At 42.8% G+C, this 23,776-nt stretch overlaps 1 protein-coding gene across 1 annotated transcript in view; it reads right to left on the bottom strand.

Moving 5' to 3' along the window:
- RNF144A (ring finger protein 144A) overlaps positions 1-22,839 on the bottom strand; it is a 34,590-nt gene extending 11,751 nt beyond the window's left edge. The window contains exons 1-3 of the mRNA XM_024201783.3: positions 22,702-22,839; positions 3,005-3,109; positions 2,752-2,812 (exon numbers count right to left, since the gene is read on the bottom strand). Coding sequence (XP_024057551.1) covers positions 2,752-2,812; positions 3,005-3,109; positions 22,702-22,836 — 301 coding nt within the window. The 5' untranslated portion in view covers positions 22,837-22,839. The remainder of the gene's footprint in view (positions 1-2,751; positions 2,813-3,004; positions 3,110-22,701) is intronic.
- Between the last annotated feature and the right edge of the window lie 937 nt (positions 22,840-23,776).

Here is a 23,776-nt window from a genome sequence, read left to right as displayed (position 1 = left end):
TGGAGATTGCCTGAACTAATTGCTTTTACATTGTTCACAGAATCACAGAACCATAGGGAACACAAGGGTCATGTAGTCTAACCCCCTGCCAAGATGCAGGATTTGTTGTGTCTAACATCCAAGAACATGGTTATCCAGCCTCGTGAAAACCTCCAGAGAAGGAGCTTCTACAACCTCCCAAGGCAGTCTGTTCCATTGTCCTACTGTTCTTACAGTTAAGAAGTTTTTCCTGAGATTTAATCTAAATCTGCTATGCTGTAGTTTAAATCCATTGCCTCAAAATAAATCAATTTTTCTCCAATCTTTTTTATGGCAGCCTTTCAAGTATTTGAAGACTGCTATCATGTCTCCACTTAATTTCTTATTTTCCAAACTAAACATACCCCCAGTTCATTCAGACTTTGCTTATATGGCTTGCATTCCATCCCTTTGATCATCTTTGTTGTTTGCCTCTGGATCCTTTCCAGTTTCTCTACATCCTTTCTATACAGTGGTGACCAAAACTGGACACAGTACTCCAGCTGAGGCCTAACCCGCGCTGGGTGGAATGGTGCTATCATCTCCCATGACTTACATGCTATGCCTCTGTTAATGCAACCAAAAATTGCATTTGCCTTTTTTGCCACAGCATCGCACTGACGACTCATGTTGAGGTTGTGATCCACCACAACTCCCAGATCCTTGTCAGCAGTGCTGCTGCCAAGCTAGTTATTTCCCATTCTGTATTTGTGCATTTGGTTTTTCTTCTCTAAGTGTAGCACCTTACCTTTGTCTTTGTTGAATTTCATATATAGCCCAGTTCTCCAGTTTCTCAAGATCCCTTTGAATTTTAGCTCTACCCTTCAAAGTGTTTGCAAACGCTTTGTGTCATCTGCAAATTTGATCAGTATGCTCTCTATACCCATCTACAGGTAATTAATAAAGATATGAAATAAGAGTGGCCCTGTAACTGATCCTTGTGAAACCCCACTTGAGACCTCTTCCAATCTGACATAATTCCATTAATAGTTATTATTTGTTTGCAGTCGTTTAACCAATTATGTATCCACTTAATGGCAGTTCTACCAAGCCTGCATTTCTCCAGCTTACTTATCAGAATGTCAGGTGGGACCATGTCAAAACCCTTGCTAAAGTCCAGGTACATTATGTCCATTGCATGCCCCCTATCCACCAAACCAGATACCTTGTAAAAGAAGGAAATCAAGTTGGTTTGGCATGATTTGTTGTTATAAATCCATGCTGGCTGCTAGTGATTACTCCTGCATCCACCAGGTATTTGTAAATTGAATATTCTATACATTGTTCTAATACCTTCCCAGGTACCAAGGTCAGGCTGACTGGTCTATAGGTCCCCAGTGCCTCTCTTTCCCCCTTTTTAAAGATGGGCACTACGTTAGCCCTTCTCCAGGCTTCTGGAACTGTTCCTGTCATCCATGAGTTTGCAATTATTATTGCCAGTGGCTCTGAGATTTCTTCAGCTAATTCTGTCAGCACTCTGAGGTGAATAGCATCAGGCTCTGCTGATTTGAATTCTGACCAATCTGAATGATGATCTCTGACGTGTTCTTTACTTACCCTGATCTGCATCCCTTCCCCTTTATTGTCTGTAATAACTTTGTTAGTCAAAGTTAGTGTTCACTTTTAACTTATGGATTAAAACTGTCTCTGAGAAGGGAAGGGGATATTTTAAATTTTATTGAACAAAATTATACTTATACAGTTAACAGAGCTTATTTCAGATTTTGTAGGCACGTGAAAGTTCTCACCCAGCTCAACAGAAGTGTTTGTACAGCGCCCAGCCCAAGGGGGCCCCATTTAAAGTTGATTGGTAGGCACTGCCATAATAAAGATGACAAATTAATAAATAAATAAAAATAATACAAAAGAACATTATCTAGTTTTCCTGGAGGCTGGTTTACTGGTAACTCAGGGCCTGATCCAAAGCCCATTGAAGTCAGTGGAAAGAGTCCCATCGAATTCAATGGGTTTTGGATCAGTCGCTAAAAGAACCATAACCAAACATAAACCTCATTCTAAGTTCTCTCCCCTAGTGTTAGCGGTTCTCAAGATATTCCACCCAGACTCAAGTTCCCTTTGCCTCCTAGAATGCCACTTAAACCCCTCATATTCAGATTAGAATCAACAAGATGCACCTGTCACTATGCCTCACCAACAATTACCCCAGACCTGAAGAAAGCTCTGTGTAGCTTGAAAGCGTCTCTCTTCCACCAACCGAATTTGGTCCAAAAAAAGATATTACCTCACCCACCCTGTCTCTCTGCTCCCCTGGGACTCAACACAGCTATAATACTGCAAACACTAATTATCTTGCAGGATTCCAGCACCCAAACTTAGATTGGCTCCATAGAGGACCCCAGCATTTCTATACAGAGTCCTAGGTACTGCCATCCTACCATTAGTGCTATATAAAGCATACAAGTGCATGATGCCCAGAGAATTCCCCCTTTCAGTAACATATTCATACAATATGCAGCAGTTTTCTGTCTGCAATTCAGTTTCCATCACATGGTACATGGCAACATGCATGCACTAGGAGGACCTGATAAAGGAAGAAACAATTTGAGCTTTCTTCCGCTCACAAATCATATAAGGCTCCAACACTACTGTATAAACACACACAGGACCACAGTCTGATCTCTGTGACATGGATCAATCTGGGGGTAACACTATTCCCATAGATTTGGAAGCCAGCCATTGGTCTGGAGTAAAGGCTGATATTTCATACTGTACCTCTTTCAAACTGTAGCTTCTTGTACCTTTGCATGATTTCTGATGCAACCATACACTCAATCTGTTAAAATAAAAAAGGAGAAATTACAAATTAGAACAGCAATAATCCAAGGCATTCCAAATGAATGGAGACCCAGCATTCAACCTTTATAAATGATTAAATCATATGCTGGCAATAAACAACAGCTGTAATATGCCCTGAGCAAGACACGTCCAAATATACTGAAAGAACCAACGTGCAGTAAAAATATACCTCGTTTTCTTGTAGATGACCTCGTTTTGGGCAGGAAGCATCAGGGCAACTAATTGCTGTTTCTAGACCTTCTTTGATCAAAAGTTCCACATACTGTTTCAGGCACTGTAAAAGAGGAGGGTGTAACTATTCTTCCAAATATAAATTATTCTGCATATCATTCATGCTTTGACTTGCTCATCTGAAGATTTAAAATCACTTTACAGAAGTGGGTAAATATTATCTCCCTTTCACAACTGGGGAAATAGACAAACACATTCAGAGACTTTCCAAAGTTATACACTAAACTAAATAAGTGGCAGGAACTAAATCTCCTGAAATACATTTCCATGCTCTATTCATTAGACAGCTCTGCCTCAGTTACAAATTACACAGTAAATAAGAGGCAAGTAAAATGGAATGTTAGGAAAATAAAAGATAAAATTAGATTAACCAGTCTTCATAAATCCCTCAGATTTATATCACCGGAAACCATAACAGCTTACCAAGCAGTAGCTATCCATTAACAGTCATCTGTCAAGTACAACAGAATGGGAAAGGTTATTTGGCTTGTTTCCCATTACACAGAAAATAACTAACTGAACTTCTTGGTGAGGATATATTTCATTCTCAGTGTGAAGGAAGAATGCACAAATGAGGACTCAAAAAAGAATAGCTATTTCCATATGAATGTCCTGCATAATAAAACAATTATAAATTAATAAATAATAAAGCTGTATATATATATATATATATATATATAGTATTCTTCATCCCAAAGGATCCCACTGAGCTTCAGAGAAAGCAGAATTGAAATTATCGTCTCTAAAAGGGTGGTATATGGCAAAACACACAACTGGAGGGAGAAAGGGGTGGTTTGGGCTAAGGGCAAACCTCTTCGCTTATGAAAAGAGCCACACAGGGATCAGATTAAGCCAATACCATGTGATGTACTGGCTTCTCTTTTTGGCCCTTAGCCAGTCTTATTTCCCCTCAGCTGCCATCTTGCCCTGGCTCTCTCCTCAGTTCCCCTCTTACCAGCTGCCACCTTCTTGATTTATGATGTCAGCACCATAGGCCAGTGGTAGAATTTTTTGAAACCTGGCTGTGTTTAATTTTTGAGTTAAAGGCTTGATCCAGATCCAGCCCCCTCCCCAACCTCACCCTCACACTGTCCCATGCGGAAGAGAGGGCTACCACCACATCAATATGTGCCAAACTGCTGCTAGAGAAGTTGGACCTCCTCTTCCCTCCACAAAACTCTTCTTTGGAATCAATCTTCCCTTCCCACAATCTGCCTTGGAACAGGGAAGGGCCGAGTCAACCCTGCTGGAATATAAACCACTGATTCCAGAGAGCCTAGGTAAAGCTCAAACTACTCAACCATCCCCCTCTAGTTCTAGGCAATGGAAACAAAATACCAAAATTACAATTAGCACTTTAGTCCTGCCATCTTCCAACTGATAGAAGCACCCTAAGCATCAACATATGACATCTCACTTTTACTTATTTACTTCACCTCAAATCACGGAGTATTTTCAGTGCAATGGTAAGTATCTGAGAAGCTGGAGGTAATCAGCTAACCCAACCAACCTAGTGCCAGAAATAACATGAGTCATGTAGACTCGTGCTATGCTTAGAAATACATTACCAACTCAAACCTCCCTCTCGGCTCTACAGGGGAGAATCACAAGTAAATAAATAAATAAAACTTTAAAGAACTCTCAATTGGCTTTCAACTGAAATAATGAGTGGTGAACAATTTCTCCAGTCTTAATCAGACCATCACATATAATGCACCCAGTAACTGCAGAGATCCAGACTTATATTCCGCTCCTTCAGTCTTCCCTATGCACACTGTGCGTTCTTTAAGCCTGCCTGCATGGCTCCTTTGTGAGGATTTGTTCTTAATCCCACACTGATATTTTGACTTCCTCCTCTTGCATCTTGACTGTGGCAAAATCCTCGCTTTCTCCCAACATCATCATTTCAACTACTGCAGAGTGTTACTCCATTGGTGGCAATATAGCCCTTTATATCCCAACAAAGTCTTCTGTCAGATTCCCCATTATGAGGTGTGTTGTGTTTTTTTTCCAGAAGAAACAATATCTCAGCTTCTTGGAGAAAAATAGAAAGAAACTGAATAGCTGATACTTTTAAAAGTTACTGTTTCCACAGCAACGGTAACTCTGCATCTTTGCAGACAGTATATTAAGGCCCATCTCCTTGCCTTTGTCAGAAGAAAAGCAACAAAGACAGGGATTCACCTCAGGAGATGCTTGGCTCCTGGAATGTTTCTGATCTACAGTCTCCTGCTCGGCTGGGGTTGGGGCCGCTGGGAGCATGGCTGGCAACTACCACAGACAGCTGAAATCTGTGAGACCAGGGCCCTGGGCTGTGGATCTCAGCACCACCAGTGGCAGGGGCATCAGTCCTACCATGGTGCCATTGTCGGCTCTTCCCATCCCCCCCATCTGTAAATGGTGAGCGTAGACTCAGATGAAACAGCATATATATTTAATGACAACGCTTAGCACTTAAAAGAACACTTTTCGAGCTCAGTGCGCTTTACCATCATTAATGATTAATTTGGCAATTCTCTTCACCACCCTGTTTGGGACCTTTGCCAAAGCCAGTCAAACATAGTTTCCCTTTTCTAACATCTTCTAGGGAAGGGAGTAGCTCATCCATGCCTTGTCCAATACTCAGGGCCTTCTCTATCCACTAACTTATCATTGAGCTTCCCATACTCTTAATACCAGACAAGCCAAAATGTGCTTCTCCTGCTACATCTGCTTAGGAATCCAGCTGCTGCCTTGAAGCCAGTAAGTGTCAGGAAGAATCTGTCCCAGGTCCTGTCCCGTAGGGGTTTTATTTCAGGCGAGGCTCTGTCTGTTCAAAATTCCCTTTCCCATAAAACAGAGGCTCCTGGGGCTGAAGAAGAAGCAGTGTGAGCTCCCTCCTCTTGGGTGGATCTCTCCTCCCCCCACTGCCTGGAAGTGAATGCATGAGGTGCCACCAGCATTAGAAAACCAAAACTGGTAGCAAGGTTAGAAATTCCCCATTGCATCAGCACATCTCTATGTCCACACAGGGAATGAAACACAAAACAGATTATGTGCCCAGTTCACAATCCAGGGCTCAGTAACTAATGTTGATGTTATCCCTTTTAAACCATCCCAGTAAAATTATTGTAGGATTTTCCTCCTGTTATACCTTTTGTAAGATTGCCCCTTTGTTCTTCTAGGAATAAAGTGATTAAAAAAAACAAACCCATCCATGAATTGCTATTTGAGTGCAATCACTGAAAATGACCTGTAAAATGATCAGTGTAACAAATCTCCTAGGAGGGAAGGGGAATTGAGATTAGCTGCCTACTGGCTGGAATGGGTGAGAGAAAGTGACAAAGGCATCCGCCTGCTATATGCAGGCTCTTGCGAATACCAATATGTTAAGCAGCATTTTTATTTCCCTTGTAACTGGACTAAGAAGAATCATCTGTATCTAAAAAAAAACAATTTCCACTGAATTTACTTGGTCATGTGTCCTTACTAACAATACTTAAAACTTGTAAATAAACAAACAAAATTTAAACAACATGTCATTGCAGCTGCGTTAAACTTGGCAGCTGTGAACTGATTATACAAACATTAATTCTTTAGTCTCCGTTGATCAGTATCTGAGGAGATGGAAGTCCTGCTCAGAGAAGTTCTTCATAATTCAAGATACCTTTGTTTCTCAGCAAGGGAGAGTAAAGCAGCCAGAGTGTACTGGCCAGTTTCCCCCAGCTCCTGACCTCCACATTCCCCTGCACATGTGCACACACTACCATTTTCCCTGCCTTTTCCACTCCCTTCTGTCCTCACTTTCCTCCTCCCAACACAATTTGCCAAGCCACCCATACGAGCGAGACATTGAAGGCTGTTCAAGTAATGACAAATAATAAATCCTCTGGTCCCAATCCCTTTCCAACCTAGGTTTTCCAACATGGAGGAAATCTCATTCACAAGTTCTTTGAATTTTTCTCACATATCTGGCTTCAAGAAATGATAACGCAACTGAAAGATTCCAACATTGTCACCATTTATAAAAAACTCAAAGAGCAACTGTGATAACTATCGCAGTATCTCTTTGCTTTCTGTGGCCTGCAAGATTCTTGTACGGATCCTCTTGAACCAAGTCATCAAAAAAGTTCTGAGTCACAATGTCGCTGTTAAAAGCAACAGAGGGTTCTGTGGCACCTTTGAGACTAACAGAAGTATTGGGAGCATAAGCTTTCGTGGGTAAGAACCTCACTTCTTCAGATGCACTACTTCACTTGCATCTGAAGAAGTGAGGTTCTTACCCACGAAAGCTTATGCTCCCAATACTTCTGTTAGTCTTAAAGGTGCCACAGGACCCTGTGTTGCTTTTTACAGATTCAGACTAACACAGCTACCCCTCTGATGAATGTTGCTGTTGTGCTCGGTGGAGCACTGCTGACATGATTTTCATCATTCAATAATTACAGGAAAAATGTAGGAAACATCACCAACCTTTGTACATTGTGGTTCTCAATCTAACCAAGGCATTGTATGTAGCCCACTGCACTGCCCTTTGGAAACTGCTGGCTAAATTTGGATGTGCAGACAAATGTATTAACATAATTTGGCAATTATAACAGATCCATTTCCAATCATAAAAGGGGTAAAGCTGGGATGTGTCCTTGCTCCTAGCCTTTTTGGTCTATTCTTTGCTGTGATGCTGAAAGAAGCCCTTTGTGGTGCTTCAAATGGCATCTTTACACACCTCTGCACTTGTAAGCTCTTCGATCTTGCTCATCTACACACAAACACCACGGTGATAAAAATGCTGATCCAGGAACATGCTGGATAATTGTGCCCTGATGGTGCACTCTGAAGCAGCACTAAAAGATCTCACAAACAGCTGTGCTTACCAACTAACTTTGGCCTCACCATCTGTCAAACGAAAACCAAGGTTCTGTATCAGCCAGTTCTTCAACAACCTTACCAAGATCCCTCAATAAGCCTGGAATGTATCATGCTCCAAGATGTCAAATAGTTTACTTATCTTAGCAGCATGTTGAACAATTAAGTGACAATTGATTGCAAAGTGGATGCGCGAATTAAGAAAGCCACTGCATATATGGTCGCCTCTCTCACTGAATCTAGAAGCAACATGGAATCTGTGTAGACGAAACACCAAAGTCTATAATGCTGTTATCCTCATGACATTGCTCTATGGGTGTGAAACATGGACCTGTCATCAACAACACATTAAAAAGCTTGATAGTTTCCATCTGTGATACCTACAGCGATTGCTGGGCATCAAATGGCAGGATCAGGTTTCCCATACTGAAATCCTGGTGAAAGCTGATTTGGTCAGCATCGAGGCTAATATGATCTGCGCCAGTTGAGATGGACTGGCCATGTAATTTGAATGCCTGAGACCTGTCGACCTTTACAGTCCCTTTTAGCCCTACGATGCTATGGTTCTAATACAAGTCTTACATTCTGAATTAAACCCCAGCAATCGTAAGTGTGGAGGGCAGATGAAATGTTTCAAAGGCCCTCAAACAAAATCTGTGCAAACAAACATTTCTTTGAGCAACTGGCGATTGATGGTACTGCATGGCACCACACCGTAAGGCTGGGTGTCCATGACTTTGAGAAGAAACACCTGGAGCAGCTGGAAGCACAGTGCCAGGTATGGAAACAACTAAGCAATCAATACAACTAGGCAAATGGCTCGGTGGCCAGTTCAGTGAAGGCTGTTCTTCCCAAACTGGGCTGTGGTGTTATGCAAAGACCCATTAGTACAAACTATCATGGTTGACGAATCCTCAAAAATTGAGGTGACCATCATAATCATCATCATCATCCCCACAAACCTGTTTTCCCCTTTCCTGGTCCAACAAATCTCCTTACACACCACCCTTGACCTTTCCTCCAGGCTGCTGTCTGGAAGAATTCTTGTTTCATGCAGTGGTCCAGGATTTTGAATATAATGGATTTTGTAGGAATGCTGCTGTCCTTTGATTTCTTGCTTTAAGAGGAGCTGGTCTACTGTCAGGAGCATTGTTTCTTGAAGAAGCTCCCTTAGTTCAGCCATTCACATGGTTGCAAGATGCAGAGGGAGCTGTCTCCTCCGTTTTCACAGCTGCTGGAGGCACTGCTCTCATCACTGCCCGGTGTCTGCTGGCCCACCTGGATGGTCTACCCTGATTCTGGGGATAAACTGAGGGGCTTTCCAGAATGGTGGGGGAGCGGGCAGTTTTATCCTCAAGGGCAGCTGAGCTGCACATTTGCAAACCAACTTGTCCGAATGTTACTTAAAAGCAGCTTTCAGCATATTAATAGAATGCATGCCCTTCAAAAGGTGCTTCACATTGGCCTCCAGCTCCAGTGAAGTGCACTGTAAACTGTCAGACATGCCTTGGTAGCTCCCAAATAGTTGAAACAAAAGGATCACTGCATTCTTAGGTCAGTTTGGACAGATTTAGTACAGTATGGTACAGTGCAATGTACACAAAGAAATTAACATAAAAATAGCCCATGTGAGTTTTGAAAGACTGACTCCTACCAGAGCCTTATTGAAGTGGGGTGATCTTTGGGGTAAACTTATGACCATGTGTATAGGTTCTTTTATTGTTTCAATATGTTTTCTCAGTAATGCATTCAGCATACGAATAAATGTGCTTGCTTAAGACAAACTGTGTAACCTTATAACTGTGGGCAATTACACTGTTTATAATCTCTGAGGAGAAAGCAAAGCAGACCTGTTTGGGCAATCTGACTTGCTGGGGAACTCACAATGTGGCCAGGGAACTATGCAGCCCGGAAAAACGCTGGTTGCATGTTTCTGTCCAAGAGAGGTGATGGCTGAGGAGCCCGGAGACTAGAATGGGTGCCCTGGCTGGACCACAGGGGATAAATACAAGCACAGTTGCCCTTAGCTTTGATAGCAAGTAAATAATTTAAATTTATTTTCCACAATTTTAAATATATATGTGATGGGGTGTGTACTCCCACACAGGCCTGAAGGGGTCACTGTGGGCCTGAGGGGCCAGTTAGGGAACCTGGCTGCACTTGGATGGAAAGCCAGGCCTAACTGAACAAGAAGCCCAGATGGGCAGGAGTAGGCTGGATTATAAAGCCAGGAAGTTTGCAGCAGAAAGAGGCTGCAGGGAGAGAGTCTGGGAGCAGAGAGAAGGGGAGGAGAAAGCCCAAGAGGGAGAATAAGCCCTGGGGTTCTAGCCCTGGAAGAATGGTCAACCACAGAGCAGTTGTTGGAGAAAGGAAGTCAGAGAGCTGAAGAAGCCCAGGAAAACACCAGCAAGGGATAGGACTGTGCAGACCTGGGCTGCTTTTTATAGGATCCCTGCTGGGCTGGAACCCAGTGTAGAGGATGGGTCTGGGTTCCCCTACCAGCCACTGGGAAGTGGCACAGGCTCACTGAAGATGCTAACCAGATAGCTGGTCTGGAAAGACTTGGTTACCCCAGAAGGGGACAACTATATAGTGACCTGGCTGGAGGGCCGAGTCACAAAGAGGAAGGCCTCAGTTGTGAAGAAAGAGATGGGTCACAGCTCAAGTAATTGAGGGAGGAGAGCACCAGATAAGGCAAGAGCTGATCCCCATAGCAGCCACAAGAAGGCACCACCTGCTGTGAGTGAACGCTGTCACACATATACTTAAAGTTACAGAGATATTTAACTGCTTTCCTGAATCAGGGCCTATGCAAAGTAGAAATTAGTGAGCCTATACTAACATGGACAAGGTAAGAAGAACCAAAGTCGAAACAGGAAGGAAAGTTCAGACAAGACACTGAGAAATGTTTTAACTAAGGGTGATTAACCACTCAAACTGATTGTCAAGGGATGCAAATTCTCTATTATCTGGAGTCTTTAAATCAAGATTGGATATCTTTCTAAAAATATATATGCTCTAATTCAACCAGAGCTTGTTGGGCTAGATGCAGGAATTACTAGTTGACATTTTAAGTTCTATGTTAGGAAGGAGGTCAAACTAGGTAACCATAATAGTCCCTTTTGGCCTTAAACTCTGTAAAAGAATGAAATTTGTGATGTCCTGCGTCTCAGAGCAGTTTACATTTGGTTTGTTATAGCTCCCAATCTACATTCTGAGCCATGTGTAACTCTTCTGGTAAAAAGATACTAGACAGCTGCTCAAATGCTACAGTGATGCATTTAGACAGACAGAGATGAGAAATGGAAGTAACAGATACACGTTACCCTTTTTTTCTGCAATAGTTACATTTTACAAAATTGTGTGGTTTTGCTATGAAAGATGATCTTCTGCTTTACAAAACTATCATTCTGTGTATTTTCGTTGCATATCCTCACATGTAAAATAAGAGAAAAATAATTTGGGGAGAAGAAATTCCTTTCTAAGGAAGACTCAGCAATGCTGTATTTATGCCCTTGCTGCTGCACATAGTGAGATATCCTATGCAACATTAATCATCATATCAGACTGACTATTTCAATTTCGCAGCCAGTTTAGCAGATGAAGTGGTTAAACTGGTAGACAGTTTTACCCACCTCCCAGTGTCTGCCTTTTGACTATACAGCAGAGCTGGGACATGGTATGCAATGTATTCCTAAAGCAAAATACAAGGAAAATACAAAAAGGTAGCTTTGTTTGCTGTTTTTAAGCTTCTTTCCCATCTAATAGCCTGTGTGGCTCTACGGTGTAAAAGGCTGGCAGCAAAGCTACCAGCATGACTGCTGCTCTGTAATCCCTGAAAGAGAAGGTGCTTAATAACCTTGAGAAGCTCCAGTATACACCCTTCCCCCATCACTGCTTCTCCAGTGTGCAAGATGCTCTGTGGCATCTACAAATCTAGTTACATTTCTTCTTAGCACCACACTATTCCTACTTGGCTGACAAGCAATTTACTATGCACATTTAATCATGGAGAGACTTGTAAAAGGCAACTGAAGTGACTGTGGGAGGGATTCTGCCTTAAAACAGCAGTGATTGACCATATGTCTACTAACAAGTCAAGTAATATATTACTGCATCCATTCCCATAGATCACCTAGATACCAGGGTGACAGATGTGTGCTAGACAGATCTTTATCCCAGTTATTCCTTTTTTAAAATGATCATTTTTATAGACCTGTTCTTTGAGACAAAACTCTATATTAAGGCTAAAGGGGGCAAGGTCGGAAACCATGACACCCCTCTAGTGTGCATGTGGCTGTCTGCAAGGTCTTCTCCATCCATCTTTTGTTGGATCCAACACAAAGCTGGTGGGATGGTACGGACTCCAGCATATGGCGCAGATGGCAGAGCTACCTGAGCTGACGTTGAGTCACTTGGGAAGATATTGGAGGCTAGTTGTTCCAGTGCCTGACATCCTCATTTATAACATGATGACACCACCATTTGCCTTCAATATATCATTTCTGTTTCACATTGAAAGCATCCAGCACTGTGTCTCTGTGGAGGCCCTGGTTTCAGAGCAACACAAAAGGACAGAAGCCACTGCTGTTTGATAGGTACACATCTTAGTCTGAGTTGATATGTGGCATTGAGACCACAGAAGACACCATCAAGGAACATGCATAACACCCATAGTCTTCCTGATTCCATGTTTCACGTCAGCAAGGCAACCTCCCTCCTGGGTGACAATGGAGCCACGATACGCAAATGAGTGGACAAATTATGCTGGCTGGCATAAACCAGCACTACAGGTCCCTCAGTACTGAGTGGTCTGCTTAGAGGAGGGGCTCCAGTGGAGGAAGATGCCCACAATTCCAACGTCAAAAACCCAATATGGTCCAAAAAGTAGGTGGCACCAACCAGGGAGCAGATGTGGTCACAGCTCTTCAGGACATTGATTCAGTGGATCCACTGAGGAGCTTTAGCCAGCAGGACTTATATGAAACCTTGGCTATAACTTAACACTACCCCTCAACTAGTGGAATCAAGGGAAGGGAAGTAGCAACCAGGCCTCCAGTTGTGCAAATTCACGAATTAAAAAAAAAAAAACAGTGTAGGGGCAGAGCTACCAATATAGTCCATGGACTGTACTAAAGTACTGCCCAAGCTCTTCCATTATCCAGGGGTTTTTTGAAATAGTCATAAACCCCACTAGTCATGTGTAGAGCACTTCCAAATTCACAGCCATGAAAAACGCATCACGGACCACGAAATCTGGTCTCCCCCCTGTGAAATCTGGTCTTTTGTGTGCTTTTACCCTACACCATACAGATTTCACGGTGGAGACCAGTGTTTTTCAAATTGGGGGTCCTGACCCAAAAGGGAGTTGCAGGGGGGTCGCGGTATTGCCACCCTTCTGCGCTGCCTTCAGAGCTGGGTGGCTGGAGAATGGTGGCTGCTGGCCGGGTGCCCAGCTCTGAAGGCAGTGTCCCACCAGGAACAGTGCAGAAGTAAGAGTGGCAATACCATACCATGCCACCCTTACTTTTGCGCTGCTGCCTTCAGAGCTGGGCGGCCGGAGAATGGTGGCTGCTGACTGAGGGCCCAGCTCTGCAGGCAGCAGCACAGAAGTAAAGGTAGCAATACCATACCATGCCTTACTTCCTTACTGCTGCTGGCGGCGGCTCTGCCTTTAGAGCTGGACTTTTGGCCAGTAGCCGCCACTCTCCAGCTGCCCAGCTCTGAAGACAGCGCTGCTGCCAGCTGCAGCGCAGAAGTAAGGGTAGCAGTACCGCAACGCCCCCTACAATAACGTTGCAAACCTCCCCCCCCCAACTCCTTTTTGGGTGAGGACCCCTACAATTACAACACTGTGACATTTCAGATTTCAATAGCTGAAATCATGAAATTTACTATTTTTAAAATCCTATGACTGTGAAATTGACCAAAATGGACCGTGAATTTGGTGGGGCCCTAATCATGTGCCTGCTCCTTTTCCCACTGATGCAGCAAACACCCCCAGGGAATATCTGTGCAAGCTATCCAGAGAATAACAGTGTTCCTCTGTGCTGTGCCTTGCTGCAACCTATTACCCTGAGCAGAACAACTGCCATTCTACTGCATTAAGGGATTTCTGCACTAGGTTGGGCAGAGGGAGGTGGCCCTAAAACCATGGCTGTCAAAGTCATGTACAATCCTTCTTGCTCCATCATCAAGGATGGGGTTGTGCAGAGAGAGATTTCTCTAAAGAGAAGCCCTGTTGGCTTCTACAGCATTAGACATGTACTAGAGCTGAAGCTAAAAATCCTTTGAGACATTATAACTGATTGCTGTGGAAATCATTAGCATGCCAGTTTAGGACCAACAAGCAGGAAATAAATGAGCTCAAAAACAAAAGCCTGTTTCCAGTCAAATATCTCAAGTAAGAAGAGGAAGGGAAACACTGCCCTTGGAAGGTCTAACTGATTTATATGTAAGACTAACACCCTCAGGATTCACCTTTATTGTAATGCTTGTAAGAAATCAGCCAGTTTATAATGGCTGGAGGGGCAGATGGGGATATTTGGCATTTTATGTACTTATAATTATCAGGACCGAAGTTGCAAGTGAATCTACATATACAAAAATTCTACATATTTGATTTTCACCCATCACCCCCACCCTCGTAAATCACTTGTTTTCTCAGAAGATGAGCACAGAGACCATATTTCTTTGGGTGTCTGCACTGTGCACAGTACCGTGGGGCCAAGGGCCTAACCATAATAATGGAAAATAGATAATACTCCGGCACATACTCAGAAGCAGTTCTAAATAGAGTGCTCTACAGCATTCCCCATAAGGTATTATTGGGTCACCGTGGATAGTCTGTCCACACAGTCAGTGGTGCATTACAACCTACCTGGCCAGGTTCCAACAACATTTTGGGCCTTGGTATCTAGGCACCTTGTCCATCTGTACAAAGACAACATACAACAGCTGGGAGCTGTGTGATGTGTTTCTTTCTGGTCACACTGTGATGTGATTGGAGAGAAAGTACTATGAACCAGGGTGCCTATCCTCTATGCTCATGCTCTGGCAACAAATAACTGTGAACTGGGCCCTGTGCTGTCACACTCTCACTGCTGTGTCCCATTTCCAAATGCGAATTCCAGATATATTCACCTACATTTTCAAATTAATTTCAGGAACCCTCCCCACTCCCAACCCCAATTCCCACCCAGCCCTTCCCCCACCCCCATTGCTAACCCTACTGCTCCCTCCACCCCACCAACAACTCCACTACAAGCCCCACTGACACCGCCACTGACAGCCCCTTTCCCCCCCACACTGATACCCCATTCAGTCTCCCCCCACCCAGTGCCTTGTTCTCCAAAGAACACACAGCGAGGTGAGCAGAGTTGCAACTCCCCCCTTCCCCCCAAGGCTATAATAAACTCAGCCATAGGTGGTGTTTGGGGAGGTAGGGCCACAATTATACCCAAGGAAAGGGGAAAAGATGTGCGCTCTCAGTACGGTGTTTGAGGTAGAATAGAAAAGCATGGGCCCACTCCCTCCCCAATCCCTCTCCTGCTGCATCCAAAAGCCTGGGGAGAACAGGGCATGGACTCTCCCCCACCCCTCCATACAACTGATACTCAACCCCTCCCCCCCGCTGCACTGAGTCCCAGGGTGAGTCAGACTGTTTACCCTCCCTGCTACAGCCAAGGCCTTGGGGAGAATGACCCCATCCCTGACTTACTGACCAGCCCCAGTTCACTCACCTTGTGCTGCCTAGGCTCTCACACACCACTGCATCCCCACACTTCAAATCTATCCCCCCACCCTGCCATTGGCCAGCAAGCCCCACACTCCCACTGGCAAAAGCAAAAGCTGAGCAGAAGTCAGCTACATTACTCACAATCTTGTGTGTCGCACAAACATGCCTCAGTCTCTCTCACTGCCTTGCATGTGTGGATGACACGTATGGTTCTGGGTAGTGTAGTTTTTATGTGGGAGATAGCATTATTAAATCAGGAGTCAGAAAACTGAAGTCTCCCTGCCATTCTGGGAGACTTGGTCAAGCTGGTCCCAGGTCCCCATGAATCGTGCTCTAGCCCTCTTCTGAAAATTGTTGTCAGTCAGAATTATGGCATGAGACTGCCACAAACTCATTAACAACACTGCTCAGTACTGTGAATCACCAGCAACAGTATTTCCAAGCCAGAATCCAAGGCCACTGTAGCAATTCATCAGCTGCTCTTATATTTAGTTTTTCAGCACTTCTATTATAAAAAAAGGGAAGAAAACTGCAACTTTTCCAAAGCAACAGTAAATAAAAGGGTTTGAGGCTTTTGTTGAAGAAAATATATATAATAGTTCAAGATGACGGCTAACCATTTATTTTGATTCATATAAACTACATTTGAAAACTTTAAACTAAACGTTTTAGTCTGTTTTCAACAACCCCATATGTAGGAAGGAATTCTAAAACCCTTGTTATGCAAACAGAATACATATTCCCTTATGATGGAGTTTGAGGAAGATTTCTTGTGACAGAATAGGATGAATGCTCTAGGTGTTGGAGAAATGTATAGCTGCAGGAAATGACTGGCCTTCATTTTACATATTCCAACCCACAGATAACAACTCACTAGTTTTCATGACATCCAAATGATGAAGATAAGTATTAACTTCATTTTGCAACATGATAGCAAAGAATGAGGTGAACTGACTGGACCAAGGCCTGACAGCAAGTCAGGAGTCCACGATTCCCAGTTGCAAATTCATTCCTCTAGAATTAGGCTACTTCATTATTTTTTATTATTAATTATTATTATTATTGTGGTAGCACCTCAGAGCCCCCGTCATGGATCAGGAACTGATTGTGCTAGACACTGTACAAACACAACTCCACTGCTACAAGTCTGCTTTATTCACCTTGCCTAAAGAGCGTTTGTATTTGTTTAGTGAAAGGGCTCAATGCATCACAATGGAATGGTGAAGAGCAATTCTGAGTTAATACAAACAAAAGGTTTGTTCAAAAAGGTCCAATGACTGTGAGTAGCAAGTTCTGGTATTTTGCCAAGAGCTGGTGGGGATGGGGAAACAACATGCCTGTTAAAAAGTTACTAATTCTTGTGAATATTCACAAGGAAAAATCTTTTAAAAACCCCCATACTTTAAAATGATCAGGATAGCTCCTTTCCGTGGAGGGGACGAAGAGCCCTGTTTTAGAAGAGTGCTGTCTCACAGCAGGGAGATGTCTCCCGAAGGCAGCTTTCCCCCAGCAACCAGAGATAAACCAGTGCCTAACTGGGAAGGAAGCCAACCTTACCTGGTCACTCCACACTGTTCTTTGTTCAGTCTGCATTGGGGGGAGGGGGGAGGAGAGCTGTAGCCTTGGAATGAGGGAGAACAAGATAATTAAGTCTCTCTTCCCTGTCTCCCAACTCAAGACCTAAGCAGTTCTGAGTGCTCTGTTCCAATCATGATGGTAGAGGAAAGTGACCACTGACAGCTATCAGAAGATCAAGAAATCTAGGTATAGGAAGGAAAGGGAGACCCTACCGTTACAAGGTAAGTATCTTAAGTTGCAACAACAAAAAGGGGCCTAAATAAAGTAATGACCTGAATTACTCAGGCAGCTGGTGTAACCAGGAAAACCAAAAGGGAGGCAGATTGTACTCTTGGTGAAAGGGGCCCAGTAATAGCTGGTGGAGACTATCCACATGTAGGGCAGAGCGAAAGACTGTTTCATATGGTTCTATCTAATCGACTGAGAAATCAACAAAGAAAGAAAGAGTCTAAGATTCCTAAAAGATTAGTGAGATCTGCAGGATGAGGGCTGTGGTCGACATCTGCATTCCTCAGGCCCAAAGGAGCTGTCCACAAGGGTGAAGCTCAGTGCAGAAGGCAGAACTTTCTGGGATGCTGTCCAAGGCTGTAGAACAAACTCTTGCAGGGTCTAAGCACCACCTTAAACCTCACCATTTTCTGTTGCAAATGCCACACATGCTTCTTTGACCTCATCTGTGCTGCTATAAAAAGATAGCACAGTGTACAAAAGATGGATTTCATTTAAAAAAAAAGTTCCCCACACATTTGCCCCATGGGGAGACGAAGGAAGAAAACTAACATCTGTGACTTGTGGTTCTATGTCACAAAAGGCTCCTCTAGAAGACACACAGGGGTGGAGATGACTCAGTGGTTTGAGCATTGGCCTCCTAAACCCACAGGTTGTGAGTTCAAACCTTGAGGGGGGCCATTTAGGGATTTGAGGCAAAAATCTGTCTGGCTTTGAGCAGGGGGTTGGACTAGATGACCTCCTAAGGTCCCTTCCAACCCTGACATTCTATGATTCTAAGAACAGAAAAGTTTTAAATAATGAGAAAACCAATGGGAGCTTTGCCCAAGGGTTTGTCTTGAGTATGAAAGGTGTTATTCAGAACACGCTAGCTAGCACATTCTAAACCTTGAGCATAGAGGAGGCAATTGTATTTTAGCATGTGCTAAGCTGGTTGAGTTGAAGCCTAGGCCCCCCCAGGGATGTTAGCTTTACCGGTTGGTAGGTTCTAAAATTACAACTGGCCTTGGCTACATTATGGGTGAATCCTGGCCCCACTGAAGTCTATGGGAGTTTTGCCTTTTACTTCAATGGGGCCAATATTTCAGTCCTGAGGTTTAGAACATGCTAGCCAACCCATTCTGTTATCCAGTCAAGCCAAAGCCTGACGAAGGACTAAGTAATGACTGAAGGGTTTTGGCCCAACAATCAAATCAAACAAAAGATTTGCATGCAAATATTCTTAGAGCAAAAATTTGAGGCCCTTGACGCACTTTGATCCCAAACAAAGTAGGATTATGGTGCTCATAAGAACAGTGTTTAGGTGCTAGTTTTAAAAGAAAAGTGTATGGATTTATTCTCCCAGCTATAGGTGACTATTAATTGAGCCACCACATCCCCAAAAATAGGATTGTACATTGCAGTGAAGACTTAGCACTGTATGAGTGGTCTGCTGTTCGCTAACTTTCACTGGTGAAAGCAATTAATAAAAAAAAGACAGTACAATGACTTTAAAAATCTGCAGTTTGAATACAGATGCCAACATAAATGCAATTTAACTTTAAAAAAGTGATAATAGCTTAGACACAGTTTTGCTTCCAGGAGGACAAAGATAATAGCTTTTCTTGTGACCAACACTCAGAAGGATATTAACAGCAGGTACTGTAGTTTATTTTCCTCATGTTCCCTAGATTTTTGCAACTGTAGCACACTACACAGCAGCTGAAATATTCCCAATGGATTTCACTGTGTACACAAAATTTAGAGAGAGCTCACAGTCATTGTATGTGCATTAACAATCACACTGATAAAACCCATAATGGAATACTGTAAAAGCAATCACAATTCGCTAAATATAATATGATGGGAAATTGTAGTGTCTTTGCCACTCCTCTGCTGATAAGGCATAATCGGCTCCATTCAATTCAGCCGGTATGCAAAAGGAAACAATACCCGCATTCTATCTTTCCAAATAGCAATGTTGTGGTATTGTGTTAATGTGGGGAGGAGATAATCCTTCATGAGATTCTGACACTAGCACTTCTGGGGTCATACAGAGGGCAAAGATTCCTCAACGCTATAATATTTCTGTCTGTGCAAATCTGCACATTGATCTAAGTTCTGCATCCATTCTGATGGTACCGCACTGAAAGACTTCTTTGACAGTAAAATATTCTTGCTCTCTCTCTATATATATAGTAGGTTAGAAAGTGACTCTAGAACTAACACAGAGAAAATCATCACAAAAATACCATTCACATTTTTTAACCAATGTGCTATAATATTTTTTTCATTCTTATTCTGTATTTCCGTCATAGCACTTGGACAAAAACTTTGCATGCACTGGTCTGTCAAGAGCTTAAACACATATTGAGTTAAATATTTTGCTGGTGTATTTTCACTGACACTGGAGGAGTTGTACAATGGATTAGCTGGTCCACTGTATTTAGGGCCTAGTCCAAAGACCGATGAAGTCAATGGAAGCCTTTCCACTGATTTCAATAGGTTTAGGATTTGGCCCTTGGTAAAATCAATTGCAGTCTTCAATGCAATTTATTAAACTGTAAACGCTTCAGGGCAGGGACTGAGGCCTTGTGTTTCAGGCATTTATGAATTCTCGGTTGAATTCCCAGCTTTGCCCCAGACTTCCTGTCTAACCCTTGGGGAAGTCAGGCTACCTCAATTCCCCATCACTACAAGGGGGATAATAATATTTCCCTATATCGCAGGGAGATTGCAAGAATAAATGCATTCATGTTTCTGAGGTCCTCAAACACTACTGCGCTGAGGGCCATGTAAGTACCGAGAAAGATAGACTGTTTAGGTTTTTCTGTAATGCACCGTGTTGAGCAGACTATTGAGGAAAAACAAATACTAATTCTAAAAACTGATTAATGTACCTGATTGAATTGGAGACACTAAGTTAATGTCTCCATGTTAAGTTTACTTAAACTGTTCCTAGGGCACAGTTTATCAGCACTTCCTAATGATTCATCTAGAAATAGAAAGCAATAATGATATTCTACCAGGAAGAATGGAAGAAGTGAGCAACACTAGGGAACGTGTCAGGGAAACATACCTGGTGTGGCAGTTCTCCTCTGGGCTACCATTTGGAAGTTATAGTGAAATGAAACTAAAATATCCAGCAGCTGATTTAGGGAATAAAGATGTGCAAAACCTAGCTGTGAATATAAAAACTATGCTATGGGCAACACAGACTGGTTTTGCATGAAATTATTTCATACCCTTTTGCCTACTTGACCAATCACTCCCTAAACAAAGGCATAATGAAGCAATTCTTATTTTTAACTGAATGGGCACGGTATCTGTCCCAGGTCTCACACTCACATTTTTTCCCCCAATTCGAAATCATGGAATTATGATATTAAGGAGGACTTGAAGAAAGAAGTGACATCAAGGATAGAAAATGCATCCACAGCATTCACTAAACTCAACATCATATGGAAATAAAAGATTCACAGCACCAGAACAAAACTGAAATTTTTCAGCTCAAACATAATCTCAGTGCTAGTATACAACTACAAGAGCTACCAAAATGGTAGACAGAAAACTGGAAGCCTTTGAAAATAAGTGCCTGTTAAAGATTCTAGGCATTGGCTGGAAAGACCTCATCACCAACGAAGAGATCCAAGAATCACTGAGCAGCGGCTCGTCTCCACCAGAATCACAAGGAAGCGCTGGACATGTTTGGGGCATGTACTCCACATGCCAACGCACAGACACTCACATGAAGTCATCAAATGGAAACCAACTAGTGTGAAGAAACGAGGGCACCCAAGGGGAAACTTTAAGAAGAACCCTTAGTAGGGACAGCAGAAACAGTTGATCTTAACAAAATAGAGCATGTAGAAGCAGCAGCAAATGAGAGGAATGGAAGAGACTAGTTTCCACTCCTTGAGCCAACACTGGAGCAGGAAGGCTGTAATAATAAATAGTAAGTGACTTTAATGAACAGGGTGTTTTGATGATATGTTATTTTTAGAATGTTCAATGTAAAAAAAATCAGTGCAGCTGTTTATAGGGTGCTCTGATATCTGTTTGAAACACTGCTGCTAAACAACAGACACCTCCAAGTTCTTTCCCTTTCCCTCTCTGCTCCCTTAGCCCTTCTGCTTCCGTTTCTCCATCTGTAAAATGGGGATGTCAACTAACCTGCTTCACAGCAGCTCTGAGAGCATTAATCAGTTGATTTCTGTATAGAGTTTGGATGACGGTGCTTGCTAAGTATCACATTTAAATGCTCATGACAACTACAAACATACAATATCCTGTATTTAACTGTCACTATGCTCTTTCCCCTCTCTCATCCAAGGCACGTACTCACGCAATAAGGCAGTGCTGATACAGAGCTGTTACAAAACTTGAGTTATTTATTATTTGTTGACATAAGCACCTATAATGTGCCACGTACTTTCCAAACACAAAAGAGTGCCTGGCCTCTGATCCAAACAACAGACAAAAGGAAAGAGGATAGTTTATAATGTCTGAGTAAAGTGGTCAAGGAGGTAAACATCCACAGTGAAATACTGCTTGATTATCCCAATTGCTTCCCCCACCTTTTTAGGTGGGGCATAAAATTAGTTGCTAGCTCTAGGTTAAAAAGTGCAGCACAGATCTTAATTCTCAGTTCAAAGGCTCTAACTGCTGCTCACACAAATTAAGAAAAACAAAACAAACATGTTTGACAGATAACCTGTAACTCCTTGATTTTTCATCTTCTTTTATATGTAAAAAGTGAAAGTCACACAAAGCCTGAAAAAACAGGATGAGAGAAATCAGAATGTCCTCCCTCCCAATCACAAACAGGGCATGGGGCAGCTCTGTAGCCTTTCCACAGACAGAATTCCAGCTCCTTGGCTATAATAGGGTGTATAATCCTGACACACCTATTACACAAGGATTTGTGACCACTGAACCTGTGTGTGACTGCAGATGTACCAGATAATTCCTCTTCTGTCACTGGCCACCCTGTAAGCCACATTCACCCTCCACATTGGGATACGTGAGCCTGGCTCTGGGAGATTTTCAGAGTGGGAGTTGCAAAGGACCCTGTGTGCCTACCCAGAGCGCAGGGGTGCCATGGCATTGTTGCACTTCCAATGCTTTGGGGACCTTCTGCAGTTCCCACACTTTTGAGTGAATTGTACTCTACTAAAGTCAACATAAAAAACAATGCCTCATCCTGACCCTGAGATATAATAAGGCTATATTTTTTATACACACATATAATAAAAAAGCAAACCAACCAGAGTACAGAAGATGCATTGGCATTGTGCTATTGTCGTCATCTGTTCCACGGGATATTCCCCAAGACAGAGTTTACAGGACACCAAAGGGTCAAGTACCAAGTCCCAGGTAGGCCTGTATCTTGCTGTAGTCATTGCAGAGCAGTCTGAAAAAAACAACAACAAACGTGAAAAAATAAAACACTTCCATCACAACCTTACTACATTCCTGGGCAGTGCAAGGCCTTATTTTCCATATCCACTGCTGTCTACTAACTGTTAGGAAATTAAACACAGTAAATTATTATTATGTGTACTGCGGTAATGTACAACGTACTGTATTATGTGCATCTCAAAGATACAGCCACACACCTGAGAGAACATAGGATCTAGATAGACAAAGGATAGGTGACAAGTGCGGAAAAGGGATGTAACATACAAGCAAAGTGATCACGGGGATAGTAGGCAAGGAAACATCCCATTAGTTGCAGATTTCTCTTTGCTGGAAGTTACACACTAAACTCCAACCACCCCCCTTCCAGCCCACAATTCTGCCCTCATCTTTCTTCCACATGGTATATCAGCTTCTTTTCACCCTCATTTGATCCTCCATCCCACATAAGGGCCTGATACAAAGCTCACTGAAGTCACTGCGGGCCAGATTTACAAAAGGCATTTAAGTGCCTAATGGGATTTACAAGAGAACCTAAGAAAGTTAGGTGCCTAAGCCCCATTGAAGTCAGTGGGAGTTAGGTGCCTAACTTGTTTTACGCAATATCACTAGGTGGCTAACTATATCTTTAGGCGCCTACATACTTAAATTTTAAATCTGGCCCTGGGAATCTTTCCACAAGCTTCAAGGGGATTCAGCTCTGGCCTTCCATGGACGAACAAGCATAGCACCACAGTGCAACAGTGCCAGAATTTCAATTAATTGCATGAGTTTATAACTCAGTCATAAAAGTTCACTTGTAGGTCATTCATTTAATTCTGATCCATTTGGGCAGTGACCAAAAATCTGGAGCAGTTAGCTCTGGTGGCATGTATTAAACGAACGTGTGGCTCTATCCAATTCTCAGTGGGCAGTTAACCAAAA

This window comes from Terrapene carolina, unplaced genomic scaffold (genome assembly GCF_002925995.2).
Source record: "Terrapene carolina triunguis isolate 2854851 unplaced genomic scaffold, T_m_triunguis-2.0 Scaffold42, whole genome shotgun sequence".
Lineage (NCBI taxonomy): Eukaryota > Metazoa > Chordata > Testudines > Emydidae > Terrapene > Terrapene triunguis.
The sequence above is the reverse complement of the archived record's forward strand: the minus strand, read 5'-3'. Positions and strand labels throughout refer to the sequence as shown.